General features: G+C 38.3%; 1 protein-coding gene across 5 annotated transcripts in view; it reads left to right on the forward strand.

Annotated features, from left to right (window-relative positions):
- Positions 1 to 20,831, forward strand: part of CNKSR2 (connector enhancer of kinase suppressor of Ras 2) — a 209,303-nt gene that overhangs the window by 39,790 nt on the left and 148,682 nt on the right. For all 5 annotated transcript variants that reach the window (XM_082278612.1, XM_082278613.1, XM_082278615.1 and 2 more), the window contains exons 3-4: positions 8,405 to 8,607; positions 19,823 to 19,910. In XM_082278612.1, coding sequence (XP_082134738.1) covers positions 8,405 to 8,607; positions 19,823 to 19,910 — 291 coding nt within the window. The remainder of the gene's footprint in view (positions 1 to 8,404; positions 8,608 to 19,822; positions 19,911 to 20,831) is intronic.

The raw sequence follows: 20,831 nt of genomic DNA on the forward strand, positions 1-20,831 counted from the left end.
GCTCTAGAGATACAGAAGAAACTACTGAGTTGAGTGCCATATTTCTCCACTATTCCCAGGTAATAAAACATACAGTTGTTCATCAGTTCTAACAATCGCCATTCAGAGCTTAGCCTCAACATGATCCTTTTCAGTATGTGTGTGAGGGTGAAGCTAGTCTAACACTGCTTCACATTCCATAATTAAACCAACAACAGTGTAGCAGACCTTCATCCACACATGAAACGTGACAAGCCTTGTTTCTTTGGTGGTTGCTTTAAAAACTGAATGTGAATGAACAATGCCAACAGAAAGTAAAATGAGAAGAAAAGGAGATGATGCTTACAAGAAGAGAAAGGCGTAATAAAGAAAAAATTGCTTAGATAATGCCATCAGATCACTGTATCAGTCACCAGGTTTGGAGTGCATCTGGAGGTCTTGTAGTTCCTGCTATGCATAACTGGCGTGAAGAAAGCAAATAAATGCACATAGTTCTTTTTCCATCATCTGTTTGTCAGGGGATGGTATTTCATTTACCAAAACTGGGTATGACCATGTTTTGCTGAATGTCCACAGACTGTAAATTTTTTGTCTACTTGGTGTCATTTTTTTCCTAGAAAACACTATATACTGCCTGGAGAATACAAAGACTGAAGACTGCACAGCCAAACATGGCTTCTTCCATCTTTAAGAAAATAATCTAGTTTACCACAATGCCTTGATAAATGCAATGCCGCATGGAGATTCTATTTTTTTTAGTTTTGCTTTACTTCTCCTAAGTATTATGTTAATTTTGTTTACATGAAGATTAAATTAGTTTAATTTGATCTTGCAAATATTTTTTACATTGAGATCTTAAAGTAGGAGATATGTTGTTATAAGAATATTTGAAAAGCTTCACAAATAATTTTTGAATGCTCTAAAGTTTTTCTTTAACAAAGAACTTTATAACGTCCCTGTGAATTTGCAAAATAATTTGTCAGGGAATCTTCATTTGTGTTGAATAGAATTTGGTTAAAAAAGAAAACAAAACAGTTTTTGCTTTATAGAGCACACTGTTCTCAGTACGAGTTTTCATGCTAGTTAGTTAAATCTGCTATGGCTGCACAGGAATTTATTGCACACTATATTTGAATTTGTAAAGATAGAAGATTGCAGCCAATGAAATAGCATTATTATTTGGCAGAGAAAACATTGGTGTGCACTAACAGCATGAAATTACTTATCACTTACCACTAACACAAAACATTTATATGCAAATGAATGTAAAAAATAGACCTACTTTACCCATGAATGATTTGATGCCTCTTAAGAATTATGCCTTTTATCTTAATTTCATCTTCCTGCCATTTCTCATGCAGACATACTTTCCTTTGCACTTATCACTAGTCAGATCTTAAAACTGTTTTGTCAGTAACAGTGAATATTAGACTTAATCATCATAGTGCTAAATGAGGAAGGCTTCATTTCTGAATGGAGATTTGTATGTACTGAAGGTGGAATTTACTGTTAATATTCTGAATGCTCATAGCAGAAAAATTACTTACCCTTTTCACTGTTGCCCTTTGCAAAATTAAAGTTCTGCTTATATATCATACATCAAGTGCCTTCCTGTGCTCAGCCTGAGCTAACCTGACTGCAGTGTAGGAAATCCTGAAGTCCATCACCAGATCAATAAAGCTAAGGAGCTAAAGAGTTTCTGGTAGCTCATATAGATCACATTGAAAATGCGTTAGCAAATCTTTTACACAGAACTGCGGTAAATCCCGTGGTGTGCCAAAGGCAGTAAATATGTCTGTATGCAAAGGGTGAACATCCTTCTTCCCACCAGCCTCAAGAATCAGTTTTGGATCCCAGATACGTTTTTAATTCTGGGGTGGTTTTCTTTTTCTTTTCTTTTTTTTTTTTTTTTTTTCCTTTGGACTACTTAGAGGTTTGGGCAAGTATGAAATACATACACTGGTTCATAGAGCCATAGCATGGTTCAGGTTGGGAGGGACATTTATAGAGATGTAAACCCTTAGTTAAAAGCAGACTGGATAAAAAGAGCTGTTACAGTTTAAAACGTTTTTAAAAGGTAGTGTGTTCACAACAATACTTACTTCCTTTTTCAGAAAATTATTTTAAACTGCTAATTAGCTTTTTAAGACTTTCGGAAATGCATGTAACTGAATATGGAACTGGTAGTTTGAATTACAAAGAAATAAGAGCACTTGGCTGGCTGGGGATAAAATTACATGAGAAAGTAGAAAAAGAAAAAAGTAATGAGCACTTGGTCTTGCAGAGTCTGTTGGTTGAACAAGAATAGTTTATTGTTGATTGAAAGAAGAACAGTTTATATAATTGCTCTATTAGTGCTGCAAAGCATGGCCAGGGCTCGGCTTTTGCTTGATTGTGGTGTAGAAAAAGAAGGGCATTTTTCAAGAAAGGAGATAATGATGGTGACTATGAATCATTCCTGGGTTCTGCAAGGCTATAAATATCATGCACCTGAGTTTTTTCTGACTGTAAACATTTAGGACAAATATTTATACTCTTTAAAACCATTTGCCTTTTAATCAGTGTTTGTTTAATAATTGCAGTAAATGTTAAGTGTCATTTGAGCTATCTGGGGTTTCTGTCCTTATCTGCTTATTCTGTGTTTATGAAACAGATGTGTTAGGATCATGTGTTGTGCACTTCTAAATTACCCCATATGTCAGTGCTATTTGAAGGAGAGATAACCTTAGTGCTGGCATTTCGAGATGCTGGAGGAAGGGCCGTTAGAAATACATGTTGTAGGCAGATCTGATGAGGTATAACGTTACATAAGGCACCTTCCGTATGACAAGCTGTGATATCAGTTGCTTGCAGCTTTGGGCTGATAAGCTATCTGCCTCATACTTTGTGGGATGTGTTCAGCCAAATGTTTTGGAGAATGAGGTTTAGATGCATTTTGTTCATTTTCAAAATCAACTTCGGAGGCGAAGGTTAGAACTTTTCTTGGTGAATTTTTGTCCACCACAAATTTTCAGGTGTGGTTTTGAAATTGCTGCCATGTGCTGTGGTATTCATGTGATGCTGTTTGGATTATTCATTTAAAATCTTCCTCAAGCTTCTCAAGAAATGAGGACCCTGTGAACTTTACTGTTTCCAGGTTGCTTGTTTAAAAGCAAATAAATAACACATACAGAAAGGATACTCAAGAATTAAGTGTGGAAGATGAAAGCACTGAAAGATAGTGAAGAGAAGAATTAAACTCACTTGAGGTGATTTTAAGTCCATTTCTTAGCAGCCATATGCTATTCTTGCCTAAAACTCCTGTGTTCATCCTGTGAATAAGTGGAAAATGACTTTTTATTGCATTAGAGAGAACTTATTATTTCATCCCTGTGATAGTTACCTTTATTACTGGAAGATACCAGATGTAATCGAGCAGTTTCACTTCTTTACAGATAATTTATTACTCAGTACAGCTATCTAGACTACAAAATTTGTCGTTTTGAAAGGTTGCCATTTTCTTCTTTCTTTAAATTACCCTGCTTGTGTGTGTTACAAAAAATATTTACCAAATTTAAAAAAAACCTTTACGTTCTTCAGTTTATACAATCCTGGTTGCCTTCTGCAGAGGAGCAGCAGAAATTAATCGATGTAAGCACTGCTATCTGCTCTGCTTTTATTTTCTTCTTGCCCTCAAGCACCAGTGTTACAGTAGCATCTTCATTTCCAATCTTGTGTCTCTTCAGTAGATGTTAGCACTGGTCACTGCATGCCTTTTGCTCCACATGGTTCCCAGCAGTATGGTTTTCATGCCTTTTGTTCCACAAGGTTTTCAGCTTTCTGGGCTGAAGAGAAGACACAGTGATTTAGAAAGGTGGGCAGAGAGGCCATATGCTCATTTCCCTGTTGTGGAGTGTTTGTAGGAGTCAAACAGTGTCACTGAACTTGATGTAGCATTTCTGCTTGGAGGCATAGAAGTATTCGTGGTTCCATAAAAGTTGTGATTGAGACAGCTGTTTTAAGGGATTTCTGGATTTGTTAATGGGACTGTGGTTATGTCTGTATTGCATGTTGCACTGTGTTTATATCTGAGCTTGGCTTATTTAGGTAGCTGAGATGTCCTTGTACTTGCAGTGGGCAGTATAAAAATACCCTAAACTGAGGTCCTGGCATCTTCTAGACTGTCTGAGCCAGCAGAGATAGTTAGCACTGTATGTGTTAGGAACCCTTTACTTTTCAGCCTGTGCTAACAGTGTCAGATGCACTTCCCTGCCAGCAAGAGTCAAGTGAATTTAACACAGGAAAGAGGTGAAGTCTTAATTTTTTTTTAATCATTATTTTTACCATTTTTTTTAATTGAGGGAGTCAGGGAACACAACTACTGAACATTGATCAAGCTATAATTTTGCTTTACTTCCACATTTGGTTAGTGAACTCTCTTCCTGCTCATGGGGTGCTGGTGAAGGGATAGGCTGGCAGAAGGACCAGGCTGGCCCTTCTCACAAAAATACCCAGCAAAACTCATCAGTGGTGATTAGAGCTGCTCCTTGTCAGCATATGAAGAAAAGAGCTACAATTCCTCACTCACACTGTCATGTGAAGCCACAGAAAAGTAATTAGCAGGTAAGATGTCTTTTAATAGCTCCCACCACCTTTAGTTCAAACACCTGCTGACAAGCTATTACTCTGTGTAGCTTAGCTTCATCAAGTTCTTGTTTTATGATTGCCAGAAGAGACTCCATTAGAGCCATTTCTGTTGGAGCGGGGTATCTCTGAAGTGGCCTCTTGTGGAGGAAGCGGATGCCCAGACTTGTGTCACTTCTCGTAATCTCTACAAGCATGCAGAGATTTCTTTGTGCTTCTTTCAGTGACTGTGAATATATTTTGGCTAATGAAAGCACAACTCGTGTTAGTGCTGTCTAAATGCAGACTAGGGGAAAACAAAGAACTGTCTGCTTTGCCTGCAATTATCTTCTTACAGTGCTTGAAAATAAACGCAGTGCATTTCTAAGAAAACCATATTGTTAATAGTATATTATCGAATATAATGTATGATTAAACTTGGCAGTTTTTATTTAAGCAAGCTTTTTTCCAGTATTAGAACACACAGCTCTGGTCGCTTTTAGTGTGGGCCAGAAATATTAGTGATAAACAAAGTAGGGTTTTGTTAGCTTGGCTGCTGTTTTAGCATCCTTCTACTTAAATGCTTTGATAAACACAGCTGCCCAAAAATAGATTTTGCCTGAAATTTATCTCTGTATTTTCCATCTCTGGCTTGTATCTGTATCATATTGCAGGTGGAGGCTTTACCAAAGTCAATGCCATCCTCATGTGAGACTGAATTTACATGTGGTTTAGGCTCAGTGTTTTATGTTAAAACACACACACACAGACACACATTTAATGAAAATGTGTGAAAATAGGCTTTGAATCTGTTAGCACTGCCTCTTCCTTCTCTCATATCTGGTGGTGAAAAAAGGCATCTGAAAAAGAATGTGGCTGTAGGTGGCCATCACTTAGATATTAAGAGGAAGCCACTAAGCTTTTATAGCTGATTTTCTAAAGAAGCATATACATAAATGCAGCCTTTTTTTCTTGTAGAAAAATTTTTGAGTGTTGTTTTGCTTGGTCTGCAGTGTTAAATATTGCAGATTTTGTTTTCTTCTGATGCTTTACTTTCTGGTGCTACTTCAGGTTTGTATGCTGCCTGCCAGGGCTTCCTCTGGGGTGGGCATGGAATGCCTGCACAGGCTGAGGACCAGCGCCTGCCTGTCCAAGCAGATGACAAGGTGACAAGGTGACAAAGAGGAGACAGCAAAAGAGGGGGAGTTGAAAAGATGTGGGGTTGTTGAGGACTGTTGGGATCCAGCCTGGTCCTCAATGTGGTCTCCCCTGGCCGCGAGCCCTGTGTGGGGCATGGCTTGTGTGGCAAGAAGGTGCCTAGGCTTGTAGGGCACCTTGCCCACTGCCCCCCCTCTCCTGCCTTAGTTTTATATTTGGATAATCAGACTCAGCTCCTTAGGAACAGCCTGCTGAATTGTGAAATTCAGTGTTTCAGTGCATGGGAAAGAAGGCAGCCCTGTGAGAAGGCTGGTGGCCAGCCTGCGGTCACGCCCCCCACGTTTGGGGGTGTGAGTGCCATGTTGTTGTGCCTCGCTTGTGGTGGGGCGTTGCTTTGGCTGATCTTTAAGATATTTTCAGTGATTTATCATTCATCCAGAATATCTTTCATTTGTTTCTTCCCCCATTAATTTTGCCAAAATGAGCTAGATGCTCAAGAAGCAGGATGAAGTAAGAACAAACGTGCCAATCTTTTTCAAACTTACTCCTGCCTACTCCTCAATCCCCATCGTGCTCCCTCAGCCAGACCAACCACAGAAAACTGCAGGGAAAAACCAGATATATTTTTATCTGATGTTTATCTCTTTACTTTGGACTGATTTAATGAGTTATTAGTTATGAGCCATTTAGCTGCATAATAAAGTACGTTTTACTTTTCAATCCCAAGTAATTGTTTTCATCTTGTAATTTTTTATTTATAACCTAATACTATCTGTTGTGTAATTGCTCTTGAATATTTACATGATGGAAAAGTCACTGCCCAAACATACATTTTATCTAATTGGGGACTGAATGGGGTGGCAGAATACAGCATCTGTGTAGTTGAGAATCATGCCTGCAAAGCCTTCCTTGCCCAAGGCAGGGATGTTCACAGAAGTTCCAGTAATGGTTTGTAAAGCACAACCTTAGTGTATGGTTAGTGTCCCCTTAAGCTGTGCTCCAAAGTGCATTCTCTGCTGTGGAAGGATGGTTGTTGTCTTAGCGGCTCCCTCACAAAGTGTGCTCAGTTTACAAGCACACAGAGCTGGCTGGGAGATGGCAGACGAGCCGTGTGCTGTAGTTTCTCCTTTCCATCATGAGCCCCCATTGGCGTGGGAGTGGATGTTGTGGGAGGGCTGGGGGCTCACTGGGACTGGCTTCAGTATAATGTTCCTGCAGTCCCTGTGTAGTTAAAGAGGATTAAATTCATTTAGGAGATGGTTTAGATTAGGAGCATGACAACTGCTGTAAATAATCACCACCTCGCACCCTGCCCCCCCAAACCTATGGAAAAACGGCTAAGGTGAATAAGCTTCAGCAGTCTTAGGTTAGCATTGGCGAGTGTATCTCTTCCCCCATCTCTCCTTGTGGACAAATCAGCATGGGAAGCAAACCAGGGGCATGGGAGGACATGGAGTGTCATTAGGAATTAGATTTTTCTGTATGCATCTGAGGGGCTTTGTGCATTCTACTTCATCATTTTTGGTAGGAAATGGTTCGCATTCTGTAATGAGTAGCCCCTTCCATTGTCAACTGAACAAGCTGTCAGCACCCCATGCTATCACCCTTTGATGTAGCTGAAGTGAGAACTTCCAAAATTCCATAATTCTCTTAGAGGAGTACTAAGCTCAAGTCTGCAATTGATTAGTCCTTTGGAAAGGCAAAATAAGTCCTTTTTGTATCTATCACTCCTTGTGTGTGTCAGGAAAACAAATCTATTATAGTAATAACAAATTGCTGATGGTACTATATTATATTGTAATTGAGCATTAAATCAGAACATTTTCTAGTGGTGTTTTGGTAACATTTTTACCTTTGAAGGATTTCCAAGTACTATTTGTTAATATTTCTGCATAATTATTTCTGTCTCTGCTGCACAGCTAAGGACCTTAATTTAAGAGATTGACTCTTAAATGGAAACAAAGTTCAAAACTGACTTTAAATGAGCAACATAGAGGTTGAGCAGGGCAGCACTGTGTTCTCTGGTCTGTGATTGTGGTGGTCCTTCACTGCTAAAAAGAATAAAAGTATGCTAATTAACTTACTTAGATCTCTGAAGCCAACAGAACCAATTTAGTATCACACCGTGTCTGTGCTGCATACTTGCAAGCCCTCATGCTGGCAATGTGTCTTAGGAATTATTGTGAGTATGGCCATGGGGTACTGGTCACTAACCATCAGGGTTACAGAGAGAACCCTCTGATCAAGGCCAGGTTGGATGGGGCTCTGAGCTCTGAAAGTGTCTCTGCACGTAGCAGGGGTGTTGGAATTAGAGAATCTTGAAGGTCCCTTCCAGTCCACACCGTTCTATGATTCTGGTGATTTGCTGATGGTTTGAAACACAGTTTTCCAGACTAGGTTTTTTCTTCATTTTGAGATGTTTTTTCTCAGTACACTTAGAACAAGCTAAAGGATCACTCATAATTTTGCTCTTTTTCTGCTCTGTTTTTATGTGCTTCAGAAACAGAACATGCTGTACATTTAAAAACTGAGTGGGTGTATTTCTACCTTAATTATTAGGAATGGTTAAGTTTTGAAGTAGAAGAGCAGTCTTGCTGTTCTTAGTTCTTCCTGTTCATCTGTAAAGCTAATTTTATTTTGTTTTCTTTTTTTTTTTGAAATGTAGAACTATGGTTTGGAAACAGAAAATCTAAAAACCCTTTCTCACAAACTGAATGCATCTGCCAAAAATCTGCAGAACTTCATTACTGGGAGGCGGAGGAGTGGTCACTATGATGGAAGGACCAGTCGGAAATTACCGAATGATTTTCTGACATCAGTAGTGGATCTGATTGGAGCAGCCAAAAGTCTTCTGGCTTGGTTGGACAGGTAAAATCTCCCAAATGTCTCACAGGTAACCAGATCACGCACATGCACAAAGCCCCAGCTTGTTTACAAAATGTATTGTAGACACTGAATGGAAGCAGAATTCATTCACATGTTCTGAGGGGATGTTTGTACCAATTCTTCTTTTTTTATGTCAGCCTGCAATTCAGATTAGCTTTTCAGTACAATACCTCCAAATGCACTGTGACCCTGCACTATACAGTAAAGCAACAGGATGACATCATTAGGTTATATATGTATTTTTTATTAATGTATAGCAGCACTTTAACCTGCATAAATCAGGCTCATTGCTTTGATAATATCAAATTCACAAAACTGATCATACTTTTCATTACATGGGTAATGAAAATATAACTCCAATATAATTCCAGAGTGTGTGTGTATACAAACATGCATGTTGTGGTTCGAGTTTTTTAAATAGCAGTGAAATACTTCTGATACTCTAGAGGTAATAGGAACTGTTCTACACTTTTACCTCTGTTACCTAGGAAGTATGTGGGACCAGGACTGAAGTGCTCCCCTTTGCTACATTTGTATTGACTTTTTTTCTAATTATAACAAGATTAATGTGCACGTATTTAAGATGATCGTTGAAATTCCTAAAGTGGTTAAAATTAGTCTATCTGTATGTCTTTATATAATGCATCACAATGAATTTTCACCAGAGAAAATAAAATGCTTATCTTGATTTAAAGGTATGTCTTATTTTGTGTCCAGCAGCTGAAGTTTTGTTCAGAGTATGATCTTCGTGTAACTTTTAAAATCCAGCAGACTTATTTGGTTTTACTGCTGTGTGCTTTGTGTTTCATTTTTCTGAGGAAAGCTGGCTTCCCTCCCATAAATGACTTCCATATGAATGGTTTAGGTGAGGCCTGAATCTTTTCTATTTCTTAAGCTGGACTGCAAGCCCTTTGTTTTGTTTAGGAGATTGCAGCTACCATTGCTTCTTCTTTTCTACTCCCTTTCTAGCCTTTCCTCAAGTTTCAAACCCAGAGTACCTAAAGTTGACTCCTAAATTTCTCTTTAGATATTTAACATTAGTTGTGTAGAGAAGTAGTGCAATCTCATGGAAAGAGTTTAGTACTGAGACTTGAAAAATTTGTAGTTTATTTTTAGTTCTGTCTCTAACCTGTTATTACTTGGAATACCTGTAGGCTTCACTTTTTCTCCCTGCAAAATCACTTTTGGCAGAGAGTAGCATATCATACTGTGCTTTAAAACCGAAAGAACAGTAGAAAAACATGTTCTTTTGCATGGATGGATTAGTTTTTGCCACTTCTTTCTATTTAGAAATAATCTTGTTTGGTTTCTCATTGGAACTGTGGTCATGATTAAAGACTGTTAGTTACTAGTCAAAGTTCTTTTTGGGTTTTGATTGTTTGTTTGATGGGTTTTTGAGTTTGTTTTTTTTTTTAATAGTCTGTTATTCAAAAGTAAATTTCATATATATACACACACACATTTTTAACACACTGAAGAACAATGGGTGTTTTTCAACTTAATATGAATTTATTAATTGAAGTTCAGGAAGAAGGTAGTTTTTAATGCTAGAAAACATCTGCATTTGAGGACTGGTGTGTCACCGTAGTACTGTGCACTGAATGTACTTTTGCATTTAGCTGAAATGAAATGACACCTGATCAGACCCAGGAATTCCAAGAAGTTAAAAATGAGGGCAATTAGGGTGGTATCATGCTTTCAGCAGTGCTGTCTTGAGTGTCCAAAGAAGGCTTCAGATTTCTAGGAAAGTCCTTTTGAAGATCTAAACGCCTGGTTCTAAGAAATCTTTTCTGAAACATTTTAAGACTTTTTTGATTTATGAGCTCTGGATATTTTGGTAAAGTTTGTTCTTCCTTGTTTGTGAAGACCCCAAATGAGGATGAAGGTAGGCCGATAACTGCATTTTTCTCAGGAAGTGGGAACATCTGGAGATCCGTATGATTCTGCTTATTGTGTACCTTCTAAGAAGGTATTGGGGCCACTAGGGGGAGATAGAAAGATTTTAAAAATTGATTACTAAAGGTAAGGAACTTGGATTTAATTTTATTCTGCACACCTGTTGCTATTAAATCTGGACTCCAAATCTTAGTTTTTTGGTTGTTTTCTAGTACCAGTTCTATCTCTGGGTTGTGAGAGGGGAGAGCAAACCATTAGAACAAATGAAGTGGCTATTAGGGTTGTCCTAATAACAATTAGGACAGCCCCATTTTAACACCCCTGCTGGGCTGCCCCTGTGCAGTGGTTTTTGAGGTCATGTCTGGTAAAAGCAGCTAGCAGCAGCTCCAGCTTGCAGAGACACGCAGTGATGTGGGTTTTATACGTAGGGGATGGTGGCGACTCCATACAGGTTGTGCTTCACTTGTTGCTGTAGTGAGTGCTCTGTTTATGATGTTTCTGTTGGACCCTTAAAATCTTAAAGGACTTTGTTAGACGTGGCACAATTATCTAAAGGAGTGTGAGCGTTGTGATTTGCTGAGTTACTTTCACTGTAGCTGTTGCAGTGATCCAAGGACATTCTTCGTTCCAGGTCTTTCCCTGGAGCAGTCCTACTTCCAGATGTATGTCAGAAATTGAGTTTTACTGAAAATTAGGGTAGCTTTTATTACCAGGCTTTAAAAGTCTTTTGGTTTAGTTTCATTTACGAGCTAGAAGACTTAGTAGAGAATTCTGTTTTCAAAAGAAGTTGGCTGACGATTTTGAGGAGCATGAAATAACTCTCCAATAAAATCCTATAAGGAAACTGTCATCACACTGATACGTTCTATTCTAATTTTAACTTCCTGTTACTTTCTTAGCCCACAAAATGTATCTTCTCTTTCAGAAGACTTCATAACTTAATAACCTTTTGTTTTATTCTGTCTCCATAATCTTAAAATTCTTGCAAGTGAATTTCCTTACAAGATTGGTACTTGAAAAACCATGAGTCTTTTGTGAAACTGTGATGTGTTTCTACTTGACACTTAACATAGTTCAGACTGATGGAAAACCACACTTTAGGCTATAGCAACAAACAACTTACCTGATGTTCAAAGAAACTTGGCATTGAAATATGTTGTGTGATACTTCTCAGGAATTACAGTCAATCAGATCTTCTAGACTTCCAGATAAATCACTGGTGTTCTGCTCAGTCTTTACTCCTGTAATTCATGACAGTTGTATTCTTTGGAATAGTAATATATGCCAGCTTTCCTTCTCCTCCTCCTTCTCTGATGTGTCAGGTTCCTGGAAATTCTTCTGCCTTTTATAGGGCTGATACACTCCATCCTGGTGAGGAATTCTTAAAAATGTAAAATTAAATTAGAATTACTGTTTTAAATTCACTACTGTGGGTTTGCAATATGAATGTGTTGCAGTTTTGTGGCATAAAGCTATTCCTAACTTCATAAAAATACTTTTTTTCTGTGCACTAGTATGTCCAGTAGTATCTGCACATTTAATTGGATCAAAATTAGACATACTTATTTCTGTTAATCCTGGGTAAGGTTTTGTTCTCGGACCACACATTTACAGTCCACCTTAAAAACACTTCGTAAAATGTTGCTTTGTGTGTGGATGTGTTGGTTTTCACTGCCTTTGCAATTTCTGAATTATGTATACATTATCTATCCATGGCTTTTTGATGTAAAAGAAACATGAACACTCCAAGGATTTTGAGAGTCAAGTTACATGTTTTCATCTTTAACAAAATTTTGTTAGGATTTTACCAGGTTACTTGCATCTTCAGTGACACCAGTGAAAACTTCTCAGTTGTTATCCAGAGGCAAGCATAAACTGAAAAGCAATGATATCATAGGGATCCCAGAAAATTCTTCTGAGCCCCAAGTTGGGAGTATTTAGCAGTGCTTATAAGTAGCTTTCTCTCTGGTTAGGACACAGCCAGGTCTTGTACTGTACTCACAGCTCATTCCTTTTCTACTAATTTGCTGATACCTATTGGTTGCAGTACTGAAATTGAGATGAATGAAGGGTGCTCAGATTCATCCAATCCATTTTCTCCCAGATCTTAGCAGACCACCTGAAAGGCAGACAGTAGGCAGAAGCTTCTGATCATCTTCAGAAGCTGGCCCAACTTTGAGTGTTGTCTCCTAATGAGTCAGAAGCTGCTGCAAAGTGAAGACAGCCTTGGGAGCAAAAGGATTTTCCAAATCCTTTGAGCACCCTATTGTTCCCCTTCAAGTCCCACTGTAGTCATATGTTTTTCTTTCATGGGACAGCTGGATTTAACAGGTACAGCTCATTACTATTGTCTTGACTGGGAAGAACTGTAATGCTATTTGTGGAAGAGGAAGGATCCTGAGCAAACTTGAACTGAGGTGACTTTTGGTGGCAGCTTCATGAGCTCTGTCTCTTCCCATTTCTACTTCTCTCCTTGCTCTGCCAGCACAAACTTCTGGTGATGTCATCTTCCACACTGTTCCTGGTTTGATATGTTCTCTTCATTCACCTCCACCACACTTTGGTTGTCTTTGCCAACCAAAATCCCTGGAAATCTGTATTTCCAGCACATTGCATTAAGCAAGAAAAGAAGTCTTAGTTGTGCTTCTGGGCTTCTTCTTGCTGTCTACTCTACTGTTTGGGCCATGTTATCTGAAGCAAGGACTCCTTATAGCATATATCTTATGCAGCATCAAGAGAATGTTTTGGATCTTGGCAATAGGACTAATATCTGTATAAACTATAAACGCAGACTTAGAGAATAGGAGTGAGGAAGGATTGATTATTTTTAGGGCTTTACATGAGTCCTCATTAAAGAGACATTAAGATAATGTGGTAGTTTCTTCTTAAGAATTTAAGAAAATACAGTCAACTTCCCGAGAGATAACGACTACAACATTGTGCGTCTGTTGTTGTGTCACAGATTTTAATGGTTGTGAATTAGGATTTGTCAAGCACCACTGGATTTTTTTTTGGTGTACTGTTTGACTCAGCCATCTGTGTGGGCAGAGATTCAATATGTCTTTCACAGCAACTCTTCTGTAGCTCTTGTTTTTCACACTAGCACTATCCCCTTTTTGGAAATAAAAAACTTAAACTACTGCTGCTGCAGATTACACTGCAGTCTAAGTAGGAGGAACAAAGAGATTTTGTGGAGATAGATTTCTGTATTCAAGACTTCAGTGCTGTGGCCAGAGAAAAGCTAGCAGGCTGAAAAATGTGCACCAGTCTGATTAATTTACCACTGCTGTCTGGATATGTGAACAAAATGAAACAAAAAGGTGAACAAAAAGCCTAACTGTAAATAGAAATTGTTGGTTATATAAAATATATGGGTATGACAGAAGTAACAAAATGTAAAATTTCAGAGTAAAAGGCCTTTTTGGCAAGTCTAGGTCTGCTTCTAGGGTCATTCACAGCTTGGTGGGGTGTAATCCTGTACCTTCTAAACCCCAGGTGGGCAAATTATTTTGGTATGGGCATAAATTGATACAATTTTGCGAAGCACTTATATCTGTACATAAATCCTATTAAATAAGGGTAAAATCTGTGCCTGAAGTTCAGGACATTTGAATGCTTCAGTGGTTGACAGCAGAACAGGATCTCCAAGCCTTACACCATGGGCTTTTTTTGGTGATGCTTTGATGTGTCAGAGAAGTGCAGCCTGCAATGGTGTGAATGCTCTTTGTTTATGACTGAACAATTCTAGGTGTTCAGATTTAGCACACCCTTTAAGTCTGCATTGTATGAAAGCACTGTAGTAGGAGAACATGTTCCCCACTCCAAAATGGATGGCCCTCTTTTCACCATGGTGACATACTCAATACATAGATTTTCTTCTGCTGTAGGTGGAATATGTTCAGCTGGATTTCTTTGCCTCATTGTTTTTGGTGAATGAGCCCTGCTGGGAGTACTTTGGAGTTTTAAGTAAAGAAGTGCATTGTTTGTAAGCTCATAACTTCTTTCTTACAAAGTAAGTGTTAATGGTTTAGAGTCTCCTTAAGAGACTTCATGCAGTCCTGTTAGCTTGTCCTGACAGGGTAAATCTGCTTTACAAACAAGATGGTGGGAGTAAACAAATGAAAACCCAATCAAAAAGAAACAAAAGACTTCAGCAATTCTTTACTCACCACACAAATATTGCACTATCTGTTAATTGGGTTTTAGTCTTAAACCTTTGAATCTTGTTTCCTTTATGCATTTCCTTTTTTGCTGGTTTGAATGGTATGCCAAACTTGTGAGTAAGTGCTGCCTCAGAATACTGTGGTACTTAACTGGATTGTGCTCCTGGAACAACTGTAAATGTTTAATAGAGCACTCATTTAAAGAATTCCTTTGTCCAGTGTGAATTTTGCTGCATTCCTCCCTGATTTTACATAAAACAGTTCCATTAGAAATACAAATGAAATGTTTGTTTCATGAAAGCCTAAAACCATGAACCTTAGATGGCTCAGGAGCAGTGTATATACAACAGTATTGTGCATTCAGATTTTTATTCGAGATTAATATGTTGCATTTGAAGACTGAGTTATATTACTGCTTTGTTTGCCTCTCTCTTCGAAAGATTTTGGACTATTACATTTAATCAAGAGGCTCTGAGGAAGTTTTCCCTTGTTAGGATGCTAAAATAAGTATGATATTGGTTTTAAAGCCCTCACAATGTCTATTGTTATAAAATATCTCAGTATTACAACTAGTGGTGAAATATGATTAATTTTTATTTTGTGTGATGTTTTTGCTAACAGCAGTCTGTATTTGTCCAAATTGCAACTTTTTAAAGTGAAATTGTTATTTCTATGTATCATTTTCCCTTAACTCAATGTTATATGAAGAAGACGGATGAGGAGACTAAAGTGTATGAGGACAAAAAAGTTGATAATGTAGAAATACTGAGGGTATACACCTCCTTCAAAAATTTGTAATTGTTTTTGAAGGATTTTTCTTCACGTGCAATCAGCAGTTGTGAGTATTAATAGCTATTGAATTTGTATTATTTCTTCATTCTGCGAGGGAATTAGCTGTGCTATATTAATGTGGCTGGTTTTTCTACCAGTCCTTAAGGGTGTTTTAATTAATGAATGGTTGATAGTATAATTTTTTTTTCATTCTGAAAGATGGTGATGCTACTAAAAATGCTTATTCAGGTCTCAATTCATTAAAGTGTAAACACATGCACGAGTGTTGCAGCCTACATTACACAAACAAATTCACATATCGGAGTTAGATTATTTATGTCAAACACTGGTTCATAAAAGTGTGAAAAGAACCAGTAGCTCTGTCATGCCTTGTCTTAGGAATACTTTGTCCTATAGATAAGGGTATTGAAGTTTATTGACTTTAATGTTTAAAAAAAGAAGTAAGCACCAATGTTTTTTTCCCTGTGGATGAGGTGTTTTGAAGCTCTTCGTCTTGCCCTGGTGTCTCCTAAGGTAAAGGTTCACAATGTGGATTTGCACAGTGGAAAACTTTAGAGGTTCCCACTTTTCCAGCTGTAGTCATGATCACGGATATGTATGGACTTCATTATCCTTGAAACGTGTTACCCACTCATTTGTGAAAGTTTGAAAGTGACTAATGGCTTCAAGTGTTGGAAAGGAGAACCATGGGGAAAATGTGGGACTAAAGGCAAAACCACCCTGCATTTGTTCGCGGAAGCATTCATGTGATTGTGTAAGTTTATTTTCCTTAAGATATCAGGTGTAGAAGGGATAGACAGTGAAAAGAGGAAACCAGCAGAGGTTTGGAAGGGGAAATGAGTGGAAAGGGCATGTGGTCAGGTAGACATGCTGTGGAGCTACAAAGGTGTTTTCATGAAACAAAGGTGTTGCAAAGAAAATCACAATTTTGAAGGAAGAACAAATGAATTACAAGAGAAACAGTAAAAAAGGTTCCACAAAGAGGGAAATGTGTATTGGAAATATCTTGGAAATGACGGAGAGAGGTGAGACAATGAGACGCTGAGATCAATGTCACAGCAGGAAGTGGGGCAACATGTGGCCCCAGTCCAGGCCAGTTCTTTAGTTTTTGCTTAACTTCAAAAGCACTGAATTGGACAGAACACATGTTGAAAATTACAATTTTTTTCTCAGGGAATTTTCTTCTCTGGAGCTGTATGAGGTACCTCAGACCTGAAGGTCCAAGGGACTGTGAAAAATGTGGCTTTGAAAGAAAAGTGTAGAAATTGAAAGGTGATAGAAATGGCTCTGCCAAGCCAAGGAAGTTTTTTTTTTTGGAAGTAGAGGGAAGTGGTCTGATTAAACAGGGACTTTCTTATACTTGGTGTATGCCTTGAGGAGGAAAATATTTTAGCAGCCAACTGAAGTTATAGTAGATGTAGGCTTTGTTTGCATTTATGCAAGTTGATTCGTCTATTCACAGTCAATAATATAGTGCTGTATTAAAATTATAAACAATGGGTATATTACCAATGAAGAGATTTTTGTCATATTGGTATTTTACACTGTGTCTCATATGAAATCCAGTCAGTGATCCTACAGTGAAGTTTCTGTTGATATTTTGATTGAAACTGCTGTCATGTTGTTACACTAAGTCTTGCTGGACTTTGACTACTGAAGTTGAGGCTTGGGATGGAGTACCAAAATACGTTTCCTTTGGAGGCCCTTACCATTTCTCCAGCTGCTTATGTGGTAGTGGCTGCGTAATTGTGTGTTCAGATTGCCTCCAGGGATGTGGTCTGAACTGGGAAGGGGGAGAAAAGGGAATTGCAATTTTGCTGGTCCAGTTTGCAGCAATACCCCAGAGATGCTGCTGCAGAAACTGGTGCGAGGGAGTTTGTTTATAAGCTACAGAGACCTACAGAGGAGGCAATTGGAGGATCTCTTAGGTTTTCTGCAGGAGCAAAGTTTATATAAAACATGGACCTGTCTCCCTGTCTTTCTAAGTTGTCAAGCCCTTCTCAAAATCTTACATCTTAGTTGCTGAATTTTGGTAGTCTTCTACCTCCTGCCGACACCCTTGCTGCCTGCTTGACATGCTGTTGCCAGTAAGTCTTCACTGTGATAACTTAAATGTAACTAAGATGAGTAATGTCTCAGTCCCTTTGCCTGTTCTTTAATGTCAACAAAGTTTATTTGGGGCATTTCTAATGATCTTCACTAAGAGTAAGGATGATAAAAATAACATTATTTTCCTCATAAACCATGAAACCAAACTAAATTACAAAAGTATGAGGGAAGATGATGCTATATTAGAAGCCTAAGCCTACTGTGTGATTTTGTTTAGAGAAATGCTGGAGGCTTTAAAATGTCAAATAGATTGCAGTTGTGTAATTTCAGGATCAAATTGTATTAACACCCATACTTAAAGTAAAATAATACCATTTGCTGGTTTGATTCCATTCATCTTCAATAAAAACAAGTTCCTAAATGAACATGACCTTTTTAAATCAAGGTTTCGGGTAGATTTCAGAACCCCAACAGTTACAATTATGGAAGGAAAAATCACTGGTTTTGTACATCTTGACTAATGTACCTCTTTAAACACAATTATGATAGAATCACAAAATACAATGAGTTGGAAGGGACCTATCAGGATCATTGAGTCCAACTTCCAGCCCTGCACAGGACAACCCAAGAACGATGCCATGTGCTTGAAAGCATTGTCCATGTGCTTCTTGAATGCAGCTATGGTTCATAACCAAGTGGTTCAGTTACCTTTCATCCTTTAATATGCTCATATATCTCCTGAACTTCAGAAATAATCTGTGGGTGTGTCTGTGGGTTGGCCTGCTGTAGTGTGTACCTACTGTAGAGTTGTCGTATGCTGCAGAAAACTTGGGCTCTGAATTGTCAGTGTATATCTGTGTCCAGTAAGTCCAGTCCTTTGATAAGGCACCTTTGGGAACTTACCTTAGCTTCCAGTGTCTGTACTTTCATTTTAAAAGAATGTACTGGTCTTCTCTCTAGAAAATACAGGCAGAAAGTGTATGTCATTGTGTGATGTATTATATAAAATCAAAGCTGCTAGACTTGATTATGCACCTCAGAGTTAATTCTGTCTTATGAACCATCAGGGCTGGATTGCAAGCCCTGGAGAAGAAAGAGAGCATGTGACGAAACCAGAAGAGATAGGGGAGTTCACATGGGGTTATTAGTGGACAATTCCAAATCTGCCTGCACTGAAATTTCAGTAATTCTCTGTTTAGAATTACTGTAATTTAGAAACCTGTTAGTACCAGTAGAACTGTATTTACAGCTATCTCTTGGACTTGCTTATAGAAAAGTTCTTTGTACTTGTCTTCAGGCTTAAATAAGGAAGGCATGTGGTACCAAGCAGTGCTGTAAAACTCTTCAAGGTATATACAATTGCATGTGAAGTGATGAAAGAAGGCAGTTGGGGAAGGGATTAGTCACCCATCCTAATTTAAGGACAACCACACTACCACCTTTTTTTTGTTGTTGTTGTTTTAAATGTTCGAAGCGGTATACTAGGGACAAATGCCATCTTTGTGATGCTAATAATGCCCATAAAAACCTCATTTGCAATACTGATGAAGTCAAGCTCTTGACTCCTCTTAGAGAAAATACCAGCCCTGCCTAGTGTTTGACTACTTCTTGAATAAAGAATATAGGTCATATATATGAGTTTATAGATGGAAAGGCTTGCAGTACAGAAATCAGATGACTGCCAGCTTCACTAACCAAATACATTTTAGCAGTGCCTCTAGAAAGCAAGCAAGCTTCCACGTAGGCAAGCTTTTCAACATCCTAATGTGAAGTTTTAAGGTACAGGATACATGCAGGTAAAGTCTGTAAATAAGTGTTGGATTACATTGTTCATTTCACTAAGCAGTTCTGACCGTAGCATAGTGTGTGGGCTGTGCTGCCAGTTTAGGCTTTGCAGATGCTTCTCAGCCTTGGTGCTTCTCTGGTTTTAAATGCTGTTTCCCCCTCTAGATAAAGATTTTACTTATTCTGAATCCATGTGCTACTTCCACCAGAATCTAGATCAAATCCCAAAAATCCCAGTGAATCAGCCAAAATCTTCTCTGATCTGATTCACATCTGGTCACCATTCATATCACAGGAGGAAGCAGTACCTCTGGTTTCCTTCATAAGGGTATTCCCAAACCGATGCAGAAGGTCAGCTGGGCTGCTTCTGGGGGGAGTAAAGGCAGTCCTGAAGTAAATGGTTAGAAATAAAGCTTTTGTAAGTGGAATTTCTTTAAGAGGAACTTAAAAACTGCAAGTGGATATATGCTAGTGCTATTCAACTTTTTACTTTTTTTTTCTTTTTTTTTTAGATCACCTTTTGCTGCTGTCACAGATTACTCAGTAACAAGAAATAATGTCATACAGCTCTGTCTGGAACTAACAACAATAGTACAACAGGTATGAGACAGTCTGCTTAGCATTTTATTTTTTCTTGAACTGTAAATGGCTATTACCTTCTTCCCACAATTTTGTTTTACACTGGCTATATCATTGTCCAAGCAAAATAAGGGAATACTAGTACTTAGTAAATGCTTTTTTTAAATTCTGTTTTCTGGTTTTATAATACTAGTTTGTGTTGTGCTGTGTATATGGCTCTGCATATCTCAGCAGTAATATTCATCTTGTATGATATCATCACTATAAAATTGAGATATCTACTTGATAATTTGCACATTTAATTTCTTGTATTTTGTCTTTAATTTTTAATTACCTGTCTGGTTCAAAACATCTGTATATATTGGACTTTAGTAATCTGTTGTTTCATACAGTTCATATCATCTAGACACCTGTTAAGATGACACATGTTCCCATGGGGGGGTTAGAATATTTTGAATACATTTTTGTACATCCTACCTTCAAGAAATCCAGAAGTAGTAGCTGAGAAACACTTGCTTAATGAGCTTCATTTGGGAGTGCAAACCTGAGCACCTTCCCCACCCTTCTGTGTGTGGGTTAGGTCTGTCTCTGTGTTTGCCTGTTGTTCTGCTGAAATGTAAAGTCTCTTTGCTGCCAAGCAGAAGTTTGAGGGATTGTTTGCACTTGAGACAGTAGAGTGGAGAAAAAGGGAGAGAGTGGGCTAGGTAGGAGCACTGAGGAGACTTTTTCTGGTTTTCACAAGCATCACTCTAAACTAAGAAAAACTAAACTTCTGACCCAGCTGTCCAGACTGGTAGTTTTCCACAGTAGCTGTGCATCAGTATCTTTAGATAGTTTTTAGATGAGGGAAAGAGCCACCTGGTCTATTTTCATGTGTCCTCTATTAGTGAGAAAGTGGGTAAAATAGCAACCACTGCAGTATTTCCCAGGAATTAGCTCATT

The sequence above is a fragment of the Coloeus monedula genome, assembly GCF_965178545.1.
Source record: "Coloeus monedula genome assembly, chromosome: 3".
NCBI lineage: Eukaryota > Metazoa > Chordata > Aves > Passeriformes > Corvidae > Coloeus > Coloeus monedula.